We start from the raw sequence: 23708 nt of genomic DNA, 5'->3' as shown, positions 1-23708 counted from the left end.
GCCAGCCCCTTCTCCGCCCTGTGACTCGAGTTTGCCCCGCCTGGAAACAAAGTATCCCCTCAACCATAAGACAAAACGGAAGCCTTCTGGGCTTCCCCGCTGGCTCAGCGGTAAAGAATCCGCCTGCCCTTGCAGGGGACCCAGGTTCGATCCCTGACCCGGGGAAGATCCCACAAGCCACGGAGCAACGAAGCCCGTGTGCCACAGCTCCTAAGCCTGAACTCTAGAGCCCAGAAGCTGCAACTACCCAGCCCACGGGCTGTAACTACTGAAACCCGTGCGCCCTGGAGCCCGAGCTCCGCAACAAGGGAAGCCCGTGCACCACAACTAGGGTAGCTCCCGCTCCCTAGAGCAAGCAGCAGTGAAGACCCAGCCCAGCCAAAAATAAATAAATAAATAAAATTATTAAAAGCCCCAAAGCTCTGTGCGAGCTGACGTGGGATGTGACAGGTCGTGATCCGGGTCCCGGAGGCCCTGTGAGCTGGTTTGCTGCGCTGATGCAGCGGGGTGGAGCATCCATCCCTTAGGTGGTGGCGGCCGACGGCGGGTGTTCTGCCTAGGCAGGAGCGGGGTGAAACGTCCGCCCGTGGGCTGCAGGCATCATTCTTTGATGCCATGGGTCAAGGTTGGGTGTTTCCCACTTTCCCTGGGGCCTGGAGAGTCTCTTCCTATATCCTCTTTAAAATGTCGAGGCGGCGTTTGCCCCTAAGGACAAGGGCCAGAGGGACAGTGGTTGAGAGCTGGAACCTGCTTTCTCCGCCAAGGGGAGTTGTGTGCCGGGTCGCTCAGATAGAACCCGGCTTGTTGAGGCAACAAAACCTCGATTCACAAGGTGGTGGGGTCCCCACCCCAGGCGCTGTTGACCGGCTGAATGGCCTCTTGCCCTAAAAGGGCAGGAGGTGCTAGACACAACCCTCGGGTCCCTTCCAGCCCCCGCGGAGGCGGGGGCTCCGGGGTCCTCCGGGCGCCTGCTGGCTGAGCTCCTGCGGGCGGCTTCCCCGGGGAGGGGGCTGTGTTGGTGTGGGGGTGAACCTTCCTTCTCGGGAGGACTTCACATGATTTTCTGGAGGACTGGGGAGGAACTGCTGGGCCCCCCAGCATCCTGGGGTACCAGCCTCAAGTCCGACCTCACACATAGACCCTTCAGGAGGGCAGGGTTGGCCCCGGTAGGCACCACGGAACCTTGAAGCCATCCCAAGATGTGCATCTTTGTGATGAAGGCCAGAGGGCTTGGAGCCCCTGACTCCTGGGACAGTCCTCCGATTGCCAGGGAGGAGGCTGATGGAGCTTGAAGGGAGGTGTGGGCGGGCCTGCCCCCTGCCCTTTCCTCCTTGCGGGTGGGACCATTCGGTACCCCTGCTCCAGGGATCAGCTCTCCCGGGGACTTGGCCTTCCCGGTTGTATAACTGGGTGTGCAGAGCGGGGAGGTCACGGAGCCGGGCTGGCTGCTTTGGAAGAAGGGGGCGTGGTGGCCGGCGTGTGCTTGCTGGTGACGGACAGCCCTTTGCCTGCAGCCTTCTCGCGTTAGGGACCTAATGTGTCTTCTGGCAGCTTTCCTCGCTCTGATTGTCAGACCCCGCGGAGCACTAACACTTTCCTCTGCTTCTGCTCATATCCCCATCCCCGTCCCCCCTTTCCCAGTGGGCTGGTGGGTGGAACCCCATCCCCGTCCCCCTTTCCCAGTGGGCTGGTGGGTGGAACCCCGTCCCCGTCCCCCCTTTCCCAGTGGGCTGGTGGGTGGAACCCCGTCCCCGTCCCGTCCCCCCTTTCCCAGTGGGCTGGTGGGTGGAACCCCGTCCCCGTCCCCCCTTTCCCAGTGGGCTGGTGGGTGGAACCCCGTCCCTGTCCCCCCTTTCCCAGTGGGCTGGTGGGTGGAACCCCATCCCCGTCCCGTCCCCCCTTTCCCAGTGGGCTGGTGGGTGGAACCCCATCCCCGTCCCCCCTTTCCCAGTGGGCTGGTGGGTGGAACCCTATCCCCGTCCCCCCTTTCCCAGTGGGCTGGTGGGTGGAACCCTGTCCCCGTCCCCCCTTTCCCAGTGGGCTGGTGGGTGGAACCCCGTCCCCGTCCTGTCCCCGCTTTCCCAGCGGGTCGGTGGGTGGAATCAGTCTGGACCGGTTGAGAACTCTCTGCTCCTTCCTTGGGCCCAGGGGCCTTAGCATGAGGCGTGCCGGCCGGAGCTGAGCATCTGCCTGCTCCTCCCTGGGAGCCCTCAGCGTGGAAATTCCAGGGGGGCCCGCACTCCGAAACTCCGACACAGACACTGACACGCAGCTATTCATGCAGTGGGTTTCGGGGTTGCTGGCACCCCCTTGGGTGTGGTCGTCAGGGGTGTGAGATCCAACAGCCCATTTGAGGGGGCGCTCTAGTGAGGGGAGGCATAGGAGCAGTTCCCTCTGTTCAAGCCCCTGGCTCACCCCAAAAGGCCCGCAGAGGAAGGCAGGTCGGGGACTCACCGGGGAGGCCCCAGGATTGCTCAGCAAGGGTGTCCTGGGCTGGGGAGACATGGGGTGCCAGGCCTCGGCCTGCTGTTCTGTCTGATGGGTGGTCCTGAGCCAGAGGGAGGGGCCAAGCTCTCCTTGAAGGGGTGGGGGGCCGGCAGAGTGACCTCTGCCCCGGGTCTCCTCCTTCACTGCAGCCACGGCGTCTTGCAGGAAGTGCTAAATCCGGGAGAGAGAGAGTTGGGGTTTTTTTTGGGGGGGGGGGTTGTACTTTTTTAGCAGCTTGGTTTTCTGGTTTGGGGCATTTGGTCCTGGCCTCTGGGAGGGGCAGGATTGCTTGCATTTGGAGAGGAGGGGCTGGGCCTGCGTGATGGCATGGGGTGGGAGCCCGCGGGGCTGGGGTCCTCTTACAGAGACGGAGTGTGTGTTGTGATTGGGGATCGAGGGGAGGGGCCGCAGGGGCCCGGGTTCCAGCTCCCGATCAGCTGTGGGCGGTGAGACCAGGGTCCTCCCTGCCCCTGTTCACCGTCTGGAACACGGCTTGGCCGGATGGCCTCTATGACCCCACGTTGCTCTCAGAATGTGCTTCTGTGTCCCGACCCTGTGTCCTTTAAACACACCCATGCCACGAAGCAGAACCCTTCCTCAAAGGAAATCTTACCCTGCCCTCCATCGAGAAACGGGTCCACAAAGACCTCTTGGCTGGAGGAGGGGGCCCTGGACCCGGGTGGACTTGGCCACTTCTTATTCCTGGAGACCGACTGACACTTACTCTTTCGAGAGGTTCCTGGGCATGTGGAAGGATGTCTGACCTCCAGGAAGAAGAGCTGCACTTATCCGATGAGATACGTGTCCTGCATTTTCTTCCTGATGGACACTGTGGCCTCAATGCAGTGTACCCTGTGGGTACGGATGATGCCAGCCTGTTCCTGTTGGTGTCCACCTGCTCAGTAGAGGTGACCGGTATTCTCCACGGGAGACTGGATGTGTCTGCAGCGGCTTGAGCTCCACTTGTAAGACTTTGCTAGGGCCGAGGTGACATTGACTGCCGGGGTGCTTAGACAACACGGATATACTGTCTCCCTGTCTAGGAGGTCAGAAGTGCGATTAAGGCTCCTGCTAGAGGCTGTGCTCTGCACCCACCCCTTCTGGCTAAAGGTCTTCTCTGGGCCCACTTGACCCTGAGAGCAGCAGTTTCCATAGCCATGGGCAAGTCTGTTGATGATGTATTTATTTATTGCTTTAAATCTCTTTGATAAGGGCTTCCTAGGTGGCGCTAGTGGTAAAGAATCTGCCTTCAATGCAGGAGACACAGGAAATGAGGGTTCAATCCCTGGGTTGGGAATATTCCCTGGAGGAGAGCAAGGCAACCCACTCCAGTAATCTTGCCTGGAGAATCGCAGGAACAGAGGAGCCTGGTGGGCTACTGTCCACAGGGTCGCAAAGAGCTGGACAGGACTGACGTGAGTTAGCACACGTGCTCTTTTTAATAAGTGGCTTTCCTGGAGACGCAGAAAGGACCCCTGAGCGGGGCTCCCCATCCTGTTGCTCTGTTCCCCTCGCATACATTCCCCCCAGGCTCTCAGGACCCAGATCTGCCCCCTTACCTGTGTGAGAGGCTCCGGGTGGGTGGAGAGAAAGAAAAGAGACTCAGTGAAGGTCAGAGCATCTGGAAGCAGGAGTCGGTATACACCCAGCTCGGGGCTGATTCCACTGGCCACCAGGAGTGCCCACCCTCTAAACTTGGCAGGAGCTGGCACTCTCGACAATAGAGAGGAGGCCAGCTCTCTATATTTTATCTATTGCTTTATACAACCTTATAGTTACTAAAAAATATTGGCTATATTCCCCACGTTGTACCTACATCCTTGAGCCTGTCTTGCCCCAGTCGTTTATACTGCCCATTCCTCAACACTTATCATGCACCCACCCCTGCTTACCTCTAGTTTGTTCCTATATCTGTGAGTCTACTTTATTTTTTCTGTTATATTCACCAGTTGCATTTTTTAGACTTTAAAGATCACATATAAGTGATATCATACAGTATTTGGCTTTCTCTGTCTGACTTATTGAACTTAGCATAATGGCATCCCAGTCCATCCATGTTGCTACAAATGGCAAAATCTCATTCTTTTTCATGGCTGAGTAATATTCTGTTGTATATATGTACAACATCTTTATCCATTCATCCATGGGTGGAGACTTAGGTTGCTTCCATGTGTCTATCGTAAACAATGCTTCTGTGAACCCTGGGAGGGGGCCGGGCACATGTCTTTTTGAATTGGGGGTTTTGGGGGGATGTATGCCCAGGAGTGGGGTTGGTGTGTCATATGGTAGTTCTGTCTTTAGTTTTAGGAGAAACCTCCATACTGTTCTCACAGTGGCTGCACCTCTGCACCCGCCTGGCAGCTTTGGGAGCCAGGAGAGGGAGAAGGGACTCCATCCCTTCCCCCCCACCAGGCCCCGCCCCACCACCTCCACTCCAGCCACATCCGTGAAGCACACGCCCACCCTTCACACATGGCCCACCTCCTTGTTAGGGTGGCCACTGCTCCTCCTTGCCCAGGACCGTCCCAGTTTGTTCCTGTTGTCCCAGCGTCTGGATGAATGGCCCTCTTTCTGTCTCCGAAGTGTCCTGTTTTGCAGGCTCAGTTGTAGAGCTCTCACCTCCCCACCCCATGTCCTGGGCTTTCCCCTTCTGGACACCCCAGGAAACTTCACGGGATGCCAGGGAATCGAAAAGTTTTTTTGGATGGAAAATCTGGTTGAATGCACCCTGGGTTGATCGATGTTTAATTTAGTGTCTTGTGGGCTCGCTGTGGAGTCTTGCTTCTGCTCCCGAGGCAGCAGCACCTCTTAAAGGACAGAAAGCAGCCTCTGAACACCCACAGGAGGAGGCATGACTGTAGGCTGTGAGCAGCTTATTTGCTCACAGTGATAAATGATGTTCCAGGTGGCTCAGAGCTAAAGAATCCGCCTGCCATTGAGGGAGACATAAGAGATATTGACTCAATATCCCCTGGAGGAGGGCATGGCAACCTGCTCCAGTATTCTTGCCTGGAGAATGCCACAGAGGAGCCTGGCGGGCTACAGTCCATAGGATTGCAAAGAGTTAGACATGACAGGATGACTAAGCGCACACACACAGAGACACACACACACAGACACACACAGATACGCACACACACAGACACACATACACAGACACACACAGACACACACACACAGACACACACAGACACACACACACAGACACACACACACAGACACAGACACACACAGACACACAAACACACAGACACACACAGACACACACACACATACACACACACACAAACACACAGACACACAGACACACACACACACAGACACACAAACACACAGACACACACACACAGACACACACACAGACACACAAACACACAGACACACACACACAGACACATACACAGACACACACACACATAGATACACACAGAAACACAGACACATACACGCACACAGACACACACAGAAACACACACAGCCACACACATACACAGACACACACAGACACACACACAAAGACACACACATAGACACATACACACACACACACAGACACAGACACAGACACACACACACACACACACACACAGACACAGACACACACACACACACAGACACACACGAGGTGCAGTGGCCGCCTGCCCAGCCCGCACACAAGGCTGGTTCACCTGGACCTTAGCTGAGCACCGTCTGTGCTTCAGGTGGGGAACGGTGCTGGCCAAGGCCCCACTCCTCCTGGCATGGTTCGTTTCCCCTTGAGATGATTTATGAGTTGGACTCCCAGGAATCAAACCCAGCTCTGCCATTGATCCGTGGGACCTCGGCCAGCTTCTCAAGTCCTCCCGCCTTACCGATCCCTCCTGACCAGTAAGATCAGAAGTGTCTGCCCCATGGGGTGGCTGGAGGGTTCCGGCGAGTTAACGTGTGAAAGAGCCTAGACCAGGGCCGGGCCTGCTGAGTACCTGTTGGCTGTTGTTGTTGCCACTGACGCCGGAGTTTGTGTGATTAACACCAGTCTCACCAGTGAGGCCAGGACCTTCGGGACAGTCTGTGCTCTTTACATCTCTCGGTTCATCGGTGTATCCCGTCAGTGTCAGCTGAGCTCTGGGATGTGTGGGGCACCCCCTAGTCCATGGACAGGGCTGGGGAGATGGACGGGTCTGCAGGAGCTCATGTGGGAGGGTGCGGGAAGGCATGCTCACAGCCACGACCACCACGGTGCTGAGTCACCGTGCAGACAGTGGGGGGCGGGGTGTGAAGGTTAAGGCTGGACCGGGCTGGGGAGGCTTCTGGAAGAAGATGGCCTGGAGCTTGGCCGGAAGGATGAGTAGGAAAAGCAGTTTTCCCTGGAGCACACTCTCTGCCTTCAGAGGGATCAGTTAGGAAAACGGCGAAGGGCAGAGGTATGCCTCTCGCTGGTTCTCAGAGGTCATGGCTGCTCAGAAAATTCTCAGAAAGTCATAGCTGCTTTGGGGATCTCCTAGCTGAGGGGTCAGGGCCTCTCCTCATATCCGTGAGATGGGATTCTGTGAAGACCTGCCTGCCACCAAGCTGGGAAATGCTTTGCTGGGGCTGTCTTTTGAGTTTAGACCATGACATGGCCGTCGCTGGGCTCTTGAGCCGTTGTTCCCTGTGGGCTGGTCTGTGGCCACTGTCAGCGGGGTCCCCGGGCGCTGAGCAGGCGAGAGCTGCCCGTCCCACCCAAGCCAGAGGGTTCTTTTCCTCGGAGGATCTATGCTGGATTTCAAGACAGAGAAAGGAAACATGAAGGTTTAGACAGATGGCCAGTGCTGGAATGGACATCAATAGGAACTGGTCCAAGTGGCTCCATGATGACCCAGAGAAGTAAAGTGATTGGTACAGAGGTTAGTGATGGAGTCCCAACCAGAGGCTGGAGTCGCCCAATTCTGGGCTTGGAGTCCTTTCCTCTGAAATGTGCTGCCTCTTGCTGTCAAAGCCTTGGTTTCCTGACTTTGCAAGATTCCACTCCTGCAGGGTAGCAGCCCCCGAGACCTCAGTGATTCTGAAAATGGCACTAGACCCGCTTGCTCGGTCAGCCAGGTTTCGGACATGCCCATGCTGACTTCAGCCTGAGCTTTAACAAGTTTGGAGGGCTGTCCTAGGCCTCCAGAAAGTTCAAACACCATCCAAGAAAGAGTCTTCAAAGTGCAACAGTATGAATAACCAAGGTGATATCGACCAAACAGCCTGCCCTAGTCCTGAAGATCCTGAGGACCCCTCTCTGGAGCATGTCTCAGAGTCTGGACTAGCTCACAGCTTTTCCGCTTCCTGTTTCTGAAACCCAGTCCCCATCTTTTTCTGTCCAAGAGACCATTGCACACTCCAATGTGCCATGTGGGTGAACCCCGGGGGGCGGAATGCAGGGGAAGGGAAAACCAGTGACCCCTCCGGGAGGAGACTATTTGCCTTGGCCAGTTGGCTTGAACTTGGAGCCAAGATTCCATCAATCCTCATGATTGACTTTATTTAAGCGAGTCTCCTATTCTCCTCTGCCTCCTGCTTGGGGACGCGGTCCTCCTGGGAAGGCGAGGGGCCCGGGCCCCTGCTGCCTGGGCCGCCAGTGCACACGCCGTCCCCAATAAAACCACACCAGGCAGTCCTTTGCTCTCAAAGTGGGGCTTGCATTTTGCACCGTTAGCTTCAATCAGTGGGGATTTAACACAATCCATGAAATCAAGCAATTAGGCAGTGGGATTCTGGATGGCTGACACGGACGCTGCACACCCGACTGTGTGTGTGAGGGCTTTGTGAGTGTGTCGGGGCTGGGGGCATAAAGTTGGGAAATCCACTCTCCTGCCTTAACTGCCCCCCACCCACAACTCCCCAGGATATCTGGGATCCAGAAAACAGGACAGTTTCAATGAAATAATTTGCCCCAAATAAATTGCTCAGGAACATTTTCTACGTCTGCCGGGTCTTTTTTTTTTTTGTAAATGAGAGAAAAAGAAAAGCTGCTTTCAATCATTTTTTTGTTTGTTTTCTTTGGGTTTTTCTTTCTTTTTCTTTTTTTTTTGTAGCATCTGTCCTGTAGTCAGTAGATGCATGTAAGTATGCCACGTGTGGTTTGTGGTCGGGGAGAGAGTCTGCGTTACTGTGACCGAGCGCAAGCCCCTTTTCTTTGCTCAAGGAATTAATGATGCAAACCCCGGCCCCTGCTGGGAACGGAGGTCTGTGGAGCAGCCTTTGTGGGGCTTTGTCAGCAGGACTCATTTGGATCCGTTGCCGCTGCTGGGACCCTCTGCTGAGGGTTGGAAGGAGTGGCGGCTTCTCGGGGCCCTGCCCTTACCCAGCGCGGTGACCGAACCTCATTTGCACAGTCGGCTTTGGGAACGGCGCTTGCTGCCTCAGGGCCACCCACCCAGGAGATTCGTGAAAATGGGTCTGGAACATACAAAATCAGGTCGTCTCTATCTTTACTGCACAGTGAGGTCCGCTCTCTGAACAGGTTTTTTTTTTTTTTTTTTTCCCCCACTGAGAGGCTGGGCAGGATGGGGGATGTAAACTGTGGTCCCTTCCTGGTCCTGGGGGCGGGGAACGAAGAGGACACTTGAGGAAGAGCTAGTCAGTCTTGTCATCCCCACCCTAGCTGCTTAGATCGTCTGTTTGGGAACTTCAGCCCTGTCTGCCAGAGAAAGGAATTTAGGAGAGCAAGTCACTAGGAATCGGGTGATGTCAGGGGTTACTTGCCCCAGGAGGATTTTTTATTAGCATCTCTTGGAGACAGTGTATCTGATGGCTTGCCAGTGGTCCCCAGAATCTGCAGGGACCCCATGCCTTCCTCCTCCTTGCTGGGAGGACCTGTGACCTCGAGTAATGAGCTCTGACTGAGAGGCAGGGAGCAGGGTTCCCAGCAGAACTTGTGAGTACCTTCAGCCTTGGGCAGGCAATTCAGCTGAATCAGGTTGAACATCCCTTCCTGTTCAAAGTAAATAATCCGAATGCTAACCTAATTGGGTTTTTTTTTTTTAATCTGAAAAATGATCAGGTTGACAAACTCCGTAGGCTACCTCCTCTTCTCAGATGAATGGTGGAAAAAGTAGAATTCTTACTCAAACAAAACCCTTCCTGGGAAGCCCCGAGTGAAGCCAAGCTGCTCTAGTTGAATAGGGATTGAAGGGCCTGGAATTGTAATCTTTGTGTTTCTTTTAAGAGCTCCCATTTTGTGATTCATTGACATTTTATATACATTTCAACTCTTTACTAGACAGCAAGCTTTTTTTTTCTTAAATCTAAGTTTTTTGCTTCAGAATAAATGCAATTTAAAATGTCAAATAGTATTAAAAGGCTTTTAACAAAAAACTGCAGGCCTCTGCCCAATGCCTTCCAAACACTGATTCCCACAACCCAGAGGAAGTAATTTTCAGCTATTTTAGCTGTTTTTTTTTTTTTATGATAGTTAGCAAAACAGAGTAAATAAAGACGATACTAATTTTTTAAAATTTATTTTTAATTGGAGGATAAATGCTTTACGGTATTATGCTGGCTTCTACCATACAATAGCGGGAATCAGGTTTAGGTACACATGTCCCCTTCCTCTTGAACTTCCCCCCGACCTCCCACCCCATGCCACCCTGCTAGGTGGTCATAGAGTACCGGGTTTGAGCTCCTTGTGTTACAGAGCAGCTTCCATTAGCTAGCTGTTTACACGTGGTAATGTATATGTTTCAATGCTACTCTCTCAAATTGTCCCACCCTTTCCTCCCCACGCTGTGTCCAAAGTCTGTTCTCTATGTGCCTTCATTCCTGCCCTGCAAATAGGTTCATCAGTACTGTTTTTCTAGATTTCATATATATGTGTTCGTATACTATGTTTGTTTTCCTGTTTCTGACTTACCTCACTCTGTATAACTGTCTGGGTTCATCCACCGCACTAGAACTGACTCAATTGCATTCCTTTTTATGGCCGAGGAATATTCCACTGTGATGTATGTACAGCTTTTTTATCCGTTCGTCGGTCTGTGGACACCTCGGCTGCTCCCATGCCCTCGTTGTTGTAAATAGCGCTGCAGGGAACTTTGGGGTTGGCTTCCGTAGTGGCTCAGATGCTAAAGAATCCAGGAGACTCGGGTTCAGTCCCTGGTTGGGAGGGTCCCCTGGAGAAGGGAATGGCTACCCACTCCAGTGTTCTTGCCTGGAGAATCCCATGGACAGAGGAGCCTGGTGGGCTACAGTCCATGGGGTCACAAAGCATCGGACATGACTGAGCGACTAAGCAGAAACATTGGGGTATGTGTGTCTTTTTCAGTTATGTTTTTCTCAGGGTGTATGCCCAGTAGTGGGATTACTGGGTCATATGGCAGTTTTATTCCTAGTTTTTTAAGAAATCTCCATACTGTTCTCCACAGTAGCTGTATCAGTGTACATTCCCACCAACAGTACAAGAGAGTTCCCTCTTCTCCGCGTCTTCTGTAGCATTTATTGTCTGCAGATTTCTTTGGTGAGGGCCATTCTGACTGGTGTGAAGTGATAACCTCATTGTAGTTTTGATTTGCATTTCTCTAATAATGAGTGTTCAGCATCTTTTCATGTGTTTGTTGGTCATCTGTATGTCTTCTTTGAAGAAATCTCTGTTTTGGTCTTCCGCCCACTTTTTGATTGAGTTGTTTGCTTTTTTGCTATTGAGCTACATGAGCTGCTTGTAAATTTTGGAGATGAATCCTTTGTCAGTTGTTTCATTTGGAAACCATACTTAATTTTAGCTTAAATTTTAGACATTACTTATTGATGTTCTATGATTGAAGACAAAGATTTATCTTTTGCTTAATTTTCATTTTTAAACAATTTTTAGTTTTTCATCAAATTCTCAATTTTTAGACACTATTGATTTTCTATTATTGGTAATGTCTGTCTTATGGTCTATTCCATCTTCTTCCCATTCTTTTCAATCTAACATATTTGATTAAATTGATATTCAGTGTTTAATTTGTTGTAATTATGTAAATATAATTTACAGTTGAGCCGTGTATGTACTACATTTATATTTCCTTTCTTATATGCTGTTTCCCTGAGATAGTAGTTACCTCACTTCATTTTCCTGGTTCCTTATGTTATGAATTCAACCCCAAACATTCCTGCAGGTTTTCATCCAATCTGCCTGACCCTTCTTTCCTCCTGTTTCAATTTGCACTGGTTGAGCTTTAAGCCCATCACACAGTTGTCCTGGAAAACCATTCTAAGGCTTCCATTGTTTTTATCTCATAGTAGAGGTTTAGTTTCCTGATCCTGGGTTGTATTCTGCATTTTTAGAGCAGTTTCCCAAGAAGAGATATATGGAAGACTTTTTATTTAAATCATTGAACAGTCTGAAGTTGTCTTTCTTCTCCTCACCCCCACTGATAGTTTGGCTCAGTACTGAATTTTTTAAAAAACCTTTTATTTTATATTGGAGTATAGACAATTAACAATGTTGTGATCAGTCAGTTCAGTTCAGCCGCTCAGGTGTGTCTGACTCTTTGTGACCCTATGAATCGCAGCACGCCAGGCCTCCCTGTCCATCACCAACTCCCGGAGATTACTCAGACTCATGCCCATCGAGTCAGTGGTGCCATCCAACCGTCTCATCCTCTGTCGTGCCCTTCTCCTCCTGCCCCCAATCCCTCCCAGCATCAGGGTCTTTTCCAATGAGTCAGCTCTTCGCATGAGGTGACCAAAGTATTGGAGTTTCAGCTTCAGCATCAGTCCTTCCAATGAACACCCAGGACTGATCTCCTTCAGGATGGACCGGTTGGATCTCCTTGCAGTCCAAGGGACTCTCAAGAGTCTTCTCCAACACCACAGTTCAAAAGCATCAATTTTTCGGTGCTCAGCTTTCTTCACAATCCAACTCTCACATCCATACATGACCACTGGAAAAACCATAGCCTTGACTAGACGGACCTTTGTTGGCAAAGTAATGTCACTGCTTTTTAATATGCTGTCTAGGTTGGTCATAACTTTCCTTCCAAGGAGTAAGTGTCTTTTAATTTCCTGGCTGCAGTCACCATCTGCAGTGATTTTGGAGCCCCCCAAAATAAAGTCTGACACTGCTTCCACTGTTTCCCCATCTATTTGCCATGAAGTGATGGGACCAGATGCCATGATCTTAGTTTTCTGAATGTTGAGCTTTAAGCCAACTTTTTCACTCTCCTCTTTCACTTTCATCAAGAGGCTTTTTAGTTCCTCTTCACTTTCTGCCATAAGGGTGGTGTCATCTGCTTAGGTTGTGATAGTGTCAGGTCAACAGTGAAGGGACTCCGCCATCCATATACACGTATCCATTCTCCCCAGACTTCCCTCCCACCCAGGCTGCCATAGAACATTGAGCAGAGTTCCCTGTGCTACACAGTATATTCCTGTTTGTTGTCCATTTTAAATATAGCAGTGTGTACCTGTTGATCCCAAACATCCTAGTTATTCCTCCATCCCTGAATTTGGGAATTTTAAAAGCATGGCTGCATTATCTTTCAGCTTCTAGTGTTGCTGTGATGAATCCTGTGCTGTTCCGATGCCTGGTGCTTTTCAGTAGATGTATCCTGTCTTTTTCCCTGGAGGATTCCTGTAAGTTCTCTTTATCCCTGGTGTCTCTAGATGTCATGATTCATGGACCTGTGTGTGCTCAGTCACCCAGTCATATCTGACTCTTTGTGACTCCGTGGACTGTAGCTGCCAGGCTCCTCTGTTCATGGGATTCTCCAGGCAAGAACACTGGAGCCCGTTGCCATTTCTTTCTCCAGGGGATCTTCCTGATCCAGAGATCGAACTTATGTCTCTTGAGTCTCCTGCATCGCAGGTGGATTCTTTACTGCTAAGCTGCTTGGGAAAACCCATTCATTGACCTGTGCGTGCGTACTAAGTCTATTCAGTCATTTCTGACTCTCTGCGACCCTATGGACTGTAGCCCACCAGGCTCCTCTGTCCATGGGGATTCTCCAGGCAAGAATACCAGGAGTGGGTGGCCACGCCCTGCCCTCCAGGGGATCTTCCTGATGTGGGCACTGTTTCATCTGAGAGCTTGTATTCTTTCTTCCTGGAAATTTTTCTTGTATTATTTCTTTGGTATTTTCTTGTTCTTTATTATTTGTTTTCTTGGTTCTCTCTCCTTCAGACGTTGGGCCTCCTGGATTAAGCCTCTCTTTTATCTTTCTTTCTCCTGTTTCCATCTCTTTCTCATTTTGTTCCCCTTTCCAGGAAATGTTTCCACCCTTATATTAAAGCACACACGTTTCATTCTTTATTTCTGCTCTTACCTTCTGAAATCTCAAATACTCTTCAGGTTCTCTGAACATTCCTCTCCAAAGAATTCTGTTCTTATTTCCTGAATACAGTGTCTTCTGTTACCTTTGTAAAAAAGTTTCTTCTGCAGCCTACCTTGTCTCTGTTCTCTGATTTTGTTTTTTTTCCTGTGTGATTTGTATGTTTCATTCTCTTGTTCACATTTAGAGGCTTGCCTTTAAATGCCTGCTGATCCTTTTAAGAGTAAATCACTAAGCTGGTACTCTGTGTGTATGCACGTCCTGTGAGTTTTGAGCCTCATTTTAGAATTTCGTTGGAGGGAGCTGTGGGTCTTCTCTTTGGGGTTGCTAGTTTCTTCAGATGTTAGAACCTCCGGGATCCTCTGATGGGGGCTCAGAGCCTCACTCTTCACTGCAGGCTTTCACTGAACCCTCAGCCGTCAGGGCTGTCCCTTCCTACCCCGTCTTCCCATGTGTCTGGTGTGCACAAGCCCAGTCTGTCTGGATCGAACTTTCTGTACAGAGTAAACCTCTTGGCTGCTGCTGGAGTGCGTGAGGGGTGGTCATCTGGACTCACGGCCTGGCTCGTGGATCTGGGTGCGTCGATGCAGGCTTATCAATTCCTATATTTAATACGGTCCCCGTAACCCCATTCAGAAGCACCCAGTGGCCCCTAGCTCGCGGACATTTCTGGGTCCTGCCGTGTGAATCGGCTGCTTTCTTGCTCGAAGCCCCCTCTGTCAGCAGCTGGGTTTCTGCTTTTCTTATCTTTGTCAAGCCGGGATCCACCATCCATTTGCTTTCTGTTATACTAGATGTGATGTCCTTGTTTCTTTACCATTTTCTTGCATATGTTTATAACTTTTTTTAAACTGTAATTTTAGAGGAGTGGAAATGATCCTATGCTCATCTTCGGCAAGATGTTTGGCAAGAAGTGGACAGGAGTAACGCAAACATTCCAGATGCTTGGTGGTTGAGGATGCAAAATCTTCTGTCTTTCCTTCCCGTTGGTTGTAAGCTCTCTGGGATTCTCCCTCAACCCCTCTGGTTCAGGCTCCCACAGGTCATCAGCAACAACCCCCCCACCCCCAACCCCACCATTGCCAAGGCCAGCGCTCCGGTCCCACACTCATCTTTAAACTCAACAGCAAAGGAGATCAAGGAGCGTTGCTTCCATGTGAAAAGCACCTTCCCCCAGAGACACCGGGCTGCCTGGTTTTCCATCCAGGCCTCTGATGACTTTGCAGGGACTCCCCAGGGAAGTTCCCTCTGTCTCTCCTTTTCTCTGTACTTCCCTCTTCACTGTAACGATTATCATCGGTGATCAGATGAGTCACAAAGCTGGGACTGACTCAGCCCCCTCCCCACCTTCCCCCTCGGGGCCCTTTCTTGCATTCCTGCTGCAGTTCCTCACTGTGGGTCCTTGGGTCCTGTAAAGGCCTGGCCCTTGGCCAACTGGGGCCTCTCATCCAGGCTTCCTGTCCGGGTGATTGGAAGGATGGCGGCCTCATTAGCATAAGCAGGTCAGGAGAAAGAGATGGTTTTGAAGCCAGTGTGGGTTTGAGATGAGAGTAATGAACTTCCTCTGCTCATTTCAGCCTCAGAAAATGTCCAGGCCTTGTGGGGAGGCTACCGAGGGAGGATCAGTTGTGAGCAAAAAAATATGGTTTTGGTGACTGCACGTGGAATGAAGCTTTCAAAGTCTATCTGAATAGAAGGGGGTTGTGTTTGTTTTTAATTTTTTTTTTTATTGGAGTATAACTGCTTTCCAATGTTGTGTTCGCTTTGGCTGTACAAGAGCGTGAATCAGTTATATGTACACATATATCCCTGCCTTCCCGAGCCTCCCTCCCCCCCCACCCCCATTCTGCCCCTCTATGTCATCACAGAGCACTGCGCGCTGAGTTCCCTGTTAGAAGGGCTTGTTTAATTTTAAGGCTGTGGAGAAAGACCCAGATGGCCCTAATTGTGACCTTAAGTTTAGAGTTTTCATAGTATCTGGTCTCTGAATTCTTGCTGGCAGTGACCAGCAAGGTGAGAAGCAGAAGTCCTATTCTACTGTCAGAGGATGTTAAGTTGTTGCTAAAAAAAAAAACAAGCCCAAAGAAGGGTTTTGTTTTTGTTTGTTTGTATGTTTGGTTTTAGCTCAGGGAAGCTGAGATCAAGGGCCTGAGGCAGACGTGGACTCATCACCCGTGGGAGACAGCCCCGGGAGGAGACAGAGAAGCATAGGGACGGGGCGGGGGGTGCGGTGCTGGGGGTGGGCGTCACCGCCAGCCCAGGACCACCCAGCACGGCCTTCCGGATGGCCAACCTGCTGGGCCAGCAGGCAGACGGCACTCTGCGCTTTACCGATGGAAAATGCAGACTCTGGGAGCTCGAAACCAGCTTCTGTGGTTGAACACGGAACACAGTTTGAACCCAGGACCGGTGACTCCAGCTGCGCCCCAGCTGTAAGCCCAGCCGTTCCATCCTCGGGCTTCTCCTACCTGCGCACCAGCACCCTGTGTGATGCAAACACAGTCCGCGGGCGAAGTCCCTGGGGCTCCGGGCTGTCTCCGCGGTGGAGGCTGGGTGGGAGGAGGAGAGGAGGTGGGGGTCAGTCCCCCAGCCCCCATCCCCAACCCAGCAGCCCCAGGTTGTGGCATGATGGGGGGCTGTACACATAGCCACAAGCAGGGGGAAATCAACCTGGGACGGCTAATCGCCTATCCAAACATTGTTGGTAATCTGCATCGCTAAAGTAAACCCCTGGAAGATGGAAAAGATGGTAGTAATTTCTGGCCACATGTGCCTCCTCTTTCCCACCTCAAAAAAAGAAAGTGAGCCAAATGGCAAGAAGCGGAGAGTCTAATGCAAAACACATTTCCATCACGGGCTTCTCCCTCCCCTCTCCCCACCTATGTAAACCAAATTCCTTGACACGGTCATGGCAAAGGAACATTAATTTTTGATTTGAGTTGTGATTAAAAGCAACACAATCAAAAGAGGGAAATAGTTTCCACTGGAGCACTAGCATTTGAAACCCCGTTGGTGTCGTGGGAACCAGTGTGCTCTTCGGGGTCAGGTGTGGGTTCGAGTCCCAAGTCTCTTCTTACAGAGCCTGGCCTCTTGTTATCACCACCCACCCTGAGTCCTTCGTACTGATCGTCATCAGTAAGAACGATCGATGCTGTGGATGATGTCAGGATTCACACAGAGAGTGCCCATCCTGCGCTCGGCATATGGGGGGTTTTTTCTCCCAGATGATGGCTCACTTCTCTGCAGCATAGGAGGTACCCAGTTGTCCCGGGAAATGCACTTGTTCCCCCCCCCCCCCGGTGATGTCATTGATCACGCCTACAGCAACACTGGGATCGTGGCTTTAGACCTTGGGAAGCAGTCCAGGGTCACCTGGCACGCGTCCTCATCGCCTCGCCTCCCTGAAGTGCTAGATCCCTTCCTGGGGTCAGTGGGTCCCCACAGTTCAGGGGGTGGGCAGAAATGGAGCCGAACCCGCCGAGCCTGGCGCGGAGTCTTTCGGGCTCATCCCCAGGAGAACTTTCTTGCCCAGTGAGCTATAGATTCACACAGGTGAAGTCTTTTCTCAGGTGACCCACCAGGTACAAGGATTATAAACCTACCAGGGGAGCAAGCCTGGTGGGCCTGTTGGGGCAGGTCTGGGCAGACATTGGGGCTTCCCTGGTAGCTCAGCTGGCAAAGAATCTGCCTGCAGCGCAGGAGACCCTGGTGTGATTCCTGGATCAGGAAGATCCCCTGGAGAAAGGATAGGCTACTCACTCCAGTATTCTTAGATTTCCCTGGTGGCTGAGTCGGTAAAGAATCCGCGTGCAATGCGGGAGGCCTGGGTTCGATCCCTGGGTTGGGAAGATCCCCTGGAAGAGGGCATGGCTACCCACTGCAGTATTCTTGCCTGGAGAATCCCCATGGACAGAGGAGCCTGGTGGACTACAGTCCACAGGATCACAAAGTTGTTGGACACGACTGAGCGGACAGAGGTCCAGAGGGTGATCTGTGCTGCTGCCTATTTGATGCTCTTCCACCTGTGGGTACTCCTGCCTCGTCCTCAGGGTCCAGGTGGGTGGGGGAGTCAAGTGAAATCAGAAGGTCTGGGCAGTGACTGGTTCGGCAGGGGTGGTGGAGGGTAAAGCCAGGAGCTCCTTGGGAGTCTGTGCTCAGCACACTCCCGTGTGTGCAGGTCTGTCCAGCCTTCGGGGTGAGGGTTAGCCCTTCGCTGCCTGGACTAGTCGCCAAAACTTCTGCCACCCTCGGACTGAAGTCTTTCATCCGGGCTGAGGGCCTGGGGTGTTACATGGGGCCCAGAGGCTGGAGATCTAGGACCCTTTCCATAAGAAAAGGTGATGGGAGCACAAGCATCCCCTGAAGATTTATTTGTTCTAGTATTTCTCTCTCGTCCTAATTCTTGGGTTGGCCAAGAAAGTGCTTTTACTCAACTAAACATTAAATAATAAAGCCATCACTCGTTCAGTGTTACCTTGGCCGGAATAGCGCCTTTCAACCAGGAGGAACTCTTACCATTTCAGTAAGTAAAGCCATTTTGAAATGTGGGTGAACCTGGGAAGAGAGCCCTAACCCTAACTGTTTCCCCTTATTTTCTTGGTCCATTTAATCAACGCTTGAAATGTCAGCTTCATTATAAAGAATGTTGCAATTCAGCCTGCACAGCACAGTAATTACAAGTGGACATGAGTTTAAGTTTAGGATCAGTGACTCTGGGCAAGTAAAGGTAACCCTGACACCTCAGTTTTCTCATCTGTTAAATGGGGGGAATAATTGCGCCTTCCATGTGGAGTTATTAGGTTTCATGGAGGAAGTGCATGGAGAATATTCAACACATTTGCTGACATCCAGATGCTTTCCTAATCACTAGCTACTGTTCTGCAGCTCAGATTCAAGTCTTTCTTCATGGAGTGTGGGTGGAAGCTTGGAGATATTTAAAAGAGAGGGCTTAGTGATTTGGAATTCAGACGACTTCGGAGGATGGACATACCATCTGGTGACCAGGATCTAGAAATGGTTTTCAACTCCTTTGGGGCGATCCCTGGCTGGCCAGTTTTTGAGGGGAGCTGATTGTTATGGGGGATGCCGTGTTTGTGTTCTTGGTGCATTTCCAATTGCAGGACGCCTCCACGCTAATTTACCCTCCCCAGGTAACCCTGTGTGGCCAGCACGGGAGTGTGTTGTCCACACAATAACACCCAAGCACTGTTGGCTTGGGCTCCGTAGAGAAAGAAAGATTGGCTTTCCCTCTCTGCAGGGAGCCAGGCTGACAATAGAAGAAGCCCGGGTCCCATGTTGGATCTGAGGAACCGACACCTGGATTTATCCATCAGACCCCCACGAACATTTGCTCCAGTGGGTTGAAAGGTCAAAGTCAAATTTGGTTCTGTGAGTCTACCCTGTGGATAGGATAGCCCATTAGTGGCGCCGTCTAGTGGTTGATGAATGGTGGGCAGCCTGTCAGTGGTACATGCTGTCTGAACTTCCTGGAGACGCCATGGTTGGAACCATGGTCCTGATGCTGAAGTCGGACACTGATGTTTGATGCAGTTAGCTTTGCCTTGCTGGCAGCACACACGTGGGTCTTGTCTGTCTTATTTCCAGAGCCGGAATTTTAGGTCCTTTGGATGTTAAAAAAAACTAAACCAATAACTTTCTCCTAAAAAAACAACAAACTCAGGGTAAGTTTTTTCTTTGAGTGCCGAGGTCTGTACCATTACATTATATGGCCTTGATTGGATTAGAGGGTCCCCTTCTTCTCTTGAAGCATTGTATGACCATCTGAATCCCAGAGTTTTTTTTTAAAAAAACCCATGATTTGGTTTTGAACATTTGTTTGAGCCGCTCATGGCATCCTGTGGCAACTATTAAGATACCATCAGATACACTGAAACCAAGGAGGCAGAATCTGTGTGTGGAGGTCGCCTGAGACCTTGGTCCTTATCTATAGAATAGATACAGACAGCCTCCCTGTTTGAGGTGCTCTTTGATTTTTATTTCTCCTGCTCTTCAGCCCCCAGGTGGGTTGTGGTTGTGGATGAAAAGCCGTGTTTTCATTTTTTTAATTGGAGTGTAATTGCTTTATAATGTCGTGTTGGTTTCTGCTGTATGACCGAGTGAATCAGCTACATGTGTACATAGATCCCCTCCCTCGGGGCCCTCCCTCCCCCAGCCCCCTCCCAGCCCCCAGGTCATCTCAGAGCCCCGAGCTGAGCCCCCTGTGTTCCCCACTAGCTTTCCGAAAAGCCGTGTTCTAAAACTCTCTCCTCTCCTCTTCCCCTCCCTGCCCTCGCCCCTCTAGCCCTGAGGATGAAAATCAAAGAGGTGAAAAAGGAAAACGGCGACAAGAAGATTGTCCCCAAGAAGAAGAAGCCCCTGAAGCTGGGGCCCATCAAGAAGAAGGAGCTGAAGAAGCTGGTGCTCTACCTGAAGAACGGGGCCGACTGCCCCTGCCACCAGCTGGACAACCTCAGCCAGCACTTCCTCATCATGGGCCGCAAGGTCAAGAGCCAGTACCTGCTGACAGCCATCCACAAGTGGGACAAGAAAAACAAGGAGTTCAAGAACTTCATGAAGAAGATGAAGAATCACGAGTGTCCCACCTTCCAGTCGGTCTTCAAGTGATTCTTGGGAGGTGGGGGGGGCGCGGGTTGGGGGAGGGAGCCTGGGGTGAGGGGAGGGGAGGGCTGAGCGGACGCCCCTGGACCCCCGGCAGTTCACCCCCCAGCCCCTTGCTCCCTCGAGGTGGAGGGCGGCGTGACCCAGTTGCTTTGCAGCATCCTTGACCCTCCTGCCTTCCCCAGGCTCCAGCCCCCACCAGGTAGAGCCGATATTTAAAGCCACACACCCAGGTGAGAAACCCACTTAGATTAGGAAGCTTCTCAAGACCTACAAGTGGAGCAGCACGTCCCCGGGGGGGAAAGGGAGATTTCAGGCCGGCCGGGTCCACCGGAGACACAGTCACTAAAAAAGGCAACGCTGCCGGCCCGGAAAGGGGGCTGGTGGCCAGAGCTAGTGAGGGCAGCAGACGCTAGCTTCCGCTACGCTCTTGGTGTCGCTGCAAACCATGTATGGACCTATCAGCTAGTCTATGCCGTTGGAACTAGAACCTTCTAACTCTTGGCAAAATGCATGGCTTTCCGTTCCAGAGGAATTTTCTCTTTCTGTCCATTGTTCAGACAGGAACCAACACACCACCACACTCACCATGAAGATCAGCTCCTGAGAGTGACTGGTGCAGGGAGGGGGAGCTTGAGAAATAGTCCACGGGAGTGCAGAGCCTGGCCCCCCCCTCCGTGTGGTCCTTGACACGGACCAGCCTGTCTCAGATGCCCTGGAGGTGGTTACCATCAGACCCAGCCGTGATCTCGCCTCCTGACACGTGGAAGGCCGCACAGGCCTGCCTTGGGTGACAGAGGTGATGACTCATAGACTGGGAAGGCAATTGTTAGTGGTTTTCAAAAAAAAAAAACAAAACAAAGTTAAAGGAGAAAAACAGAAAAAAAAATTTAGAACAGTCCAGCAAATTGCTAGTCTAGGGCAAACTGTCACTGGGTGAAGAGCTTATTAATCTAATTCTCTTGTTTGTTTGTTTCACATTGTTTTAAAGCAATCAACAACCCACTGACTCTTCAAGGTTTCTTTCTGTTTGTTTAAAAAAGTCTCCATGGAGCATTTGGAAAGGTGTGGCAAGATGGGGGACTCTGCATGCCTTTGAGGTCACTTTCCAGCTGAGCAACTGTCTTTCTGGGTATTTTCTGTGGTGGGTGGATTCTCCTGGAAGCGTAGCTGAGGTTCTCCTTCCTGAGGGGTTCTGGGTCACCCTGGGCCCAGCACAACGCTAATCTAAACTCACAGTGCGTCCCACTCCCATTTTTCTTCTGAAGAATGGATTCCTTTGAACTTGATTGCCTAGAGATCAGAGACATTCAGAATAGCCTGCCTGCCTGTCCTCCTGCACTTAACAAAATATTTTGTTTTCATTTCTGCAGAGGGAAAGTTAAGCTATAAAGGTCCCCATTCCAAGGAGGGAATTTAGAAAGCAAAGCAACTGCGGTTTTTCCCTGAGGGCCCTAAGATAATTCTCACAGCCGTTGTGTTAATAAGTGATGTACATAAACCCATTCATGGAAGCAACTTGACTCCTCTCGTTCAATGTATAGGAAGTAATTCCAAAAAAAAAAAAAAATTAATGTTAATTTCTTCCTCACGTCAGATTCTTAATTCTCTGTAACACCTTGAGAACTTCAGTGATTGTCCCTCTGGGTGAATCTGATGCTGCACTGGGACTTGGGCTTGTCAACCCCGTGGCTCATCCTGTTAACTTCCTAAACTACAGCCTGAAAATCAGCCTGCCAACCTCGTTACCTACTTGAGGGTTATCCAGATCTAATGAACCCCTGACAATTAGTGATCCATCGTTTAATACATTTTTTATCCTCTCTGACCTTTAATCATAAAGTGTTGGGGATTGTATGTGATTTGCCTGTAATTTTGGATGATTTTTAAAAAAAAAATGTGTGTATATATATATTAGTGAATTAGAAATATCCTCCTTTCCTATTGTCAACTGAAATTCAGAGCAATTCATGAAAGCTTGGATCTGGGTCTTAGTTTTGATTGATTAACCCCAAAGCTCAGTGCTATGTATCTGCTTGTGACACCTTGGACAGAGGGTGTCATGTCACAGGGCTGCTTCAGGGTGGGGGCCTTGGGAAAGCTTTGAGTGGGGCCCAGTGGTTACTCTAGAAAGGTTATCAGTGAATAGGTAGACTCTAAATGGGAATTCTCAGGTAGGAAGTGGTGTTTGCAGATAAGAGTTCAGAATAAATTGGAAATGTGGATTGCAGCTGCAGGTTTTTCCCCGGCTACAGAGCCCCGGACCTGAGGTTCACTGTGGATATGGGACAGCCTGGGCTGTGACCCGTCACCCAGTTTAGGGTGAAGGGAGGCTCTGGGTCCAGAGCTGCATTTGATCACAAAGCATTGCTTTTCTCAACAAAGGGGATGACGAAACCAACTTGCAGATTCGTGGGCTTGCTCACTCCTTTCCAGAAGAGTGGTGTAGGTGATTTGGTAATCACTGCTAGTGCAAAAGATCGTCTTCATAAAGGTTTAAAATGATCATCCTGGGTGGAATCCGGTGAGGTCATGGGCAAAACTCAGTCAAATCTTTGAAGAGTACCAGTATTTTCCTTAGCAGACAGAAAGTGAGGTGAGAATTCCAACAATGTTTTATTTGTAGAGCATCCTGTGTCACCCTTGGCTTTGGGTGGCTGTAAATTAGCACCAAGGGCTCCCTAAGGCATCTGGGTCTGTAAATGACAGAGGCCCTGTTGTGCAAACCTGGAATCCGTCTTTTTCAGCAGACTCCAAGTACCCAGTTGCTCTGCCGTAAGTGTGTGGATGTCTCGGGCTTAGGTGCTCTGTTTTAGAAAAGGTTTCCCTGGAACAATGTGCTGGTCCCACTGACCTGTCACCAGCAGATACATAGGACACAGACCAGATTCCTGTTTCCTCTAGTTCCTCCACGTAGCACTCCTCTTATAGAGCCTAAATCTCTTATAAATGCTTTGAATACTGTGAAAATGTTTTACATTCCATTTCATTTGTGTGTGTTTTATTTTTGACTGCATTTTACCAGATGTTTTGATGTTATCACTTATGTTAATAGTAATTCCCGTATGTGTTCATTTTATTTTCATGCTTTTCCTGCCATGTATCAATATTCACTTGACTAAAATCACTCAATTAATCAGTGGTAATGTGCATGGTGAATTTTTCCTCCTCCCCGCGATGGCACAGCGTTTCCCCTCCTCCGCCTCACACATACCCCTTCTCTTCAGTTTTTCCAGTGATGTTTTCTGGCCCCCACTCAATACTTTTCACGTGGTAACGGGGCATGGTGGGATGGCAGAGTACCTGGGGGCCCCAAGGCACCAGCACCCCATCTCATGTATACCACCTGCT

General features: G+C 50.7%; 1 protein-coding gene across 1 annotated transcript in view; it reads left to right on the top strand.

Moving 5' to 3' along the window:
• Nucleotides 1-23498, top strand: part of SFRP1 (secreted frizzled related protein 1) — a 44656-nt gene extending 21158 nt beyond the window's left edge. Inside the window, exon 3 of the mRNA XM_070459722.1 lies at nucleotides 20041-23498. Within this exon, the coding sequence (XP_070315823.1) occupies nucleotides 20041-20363 (323 nt within the window). The 3' untranslated portion in view covers nucleotides 20364-23498. The remainder of the gene's footprint in view (nucleotides 1-20040) is intronic.
• The last annotated feature ends 210 nt before the right edge of the window (nucleotides 23499-23708 follow it).

The sequence above is a fragment of the Odocoileus virginianus genome, chromosome 32 (genome assembly GCF_023699985.2).
Source record: "Odocoileus virginianus isolate 20LAN1187 ecotype Illinois chromosome 32, Ovbor_1.2, whole genome shotgun sequence".
Taxonomy (NCBI): domain Eukaryota; kingdom Metazoa; phylum Chordata; class Mammalia; order Artiodactyla; family Cervidae; genus Odocoileus; species Odocoileus virginianus.
The sequence above is the reverse complement of the archived record's forward strand: the minus strand, read 5'-3'. Positions and strand labels throughout refer to the sequence as shown.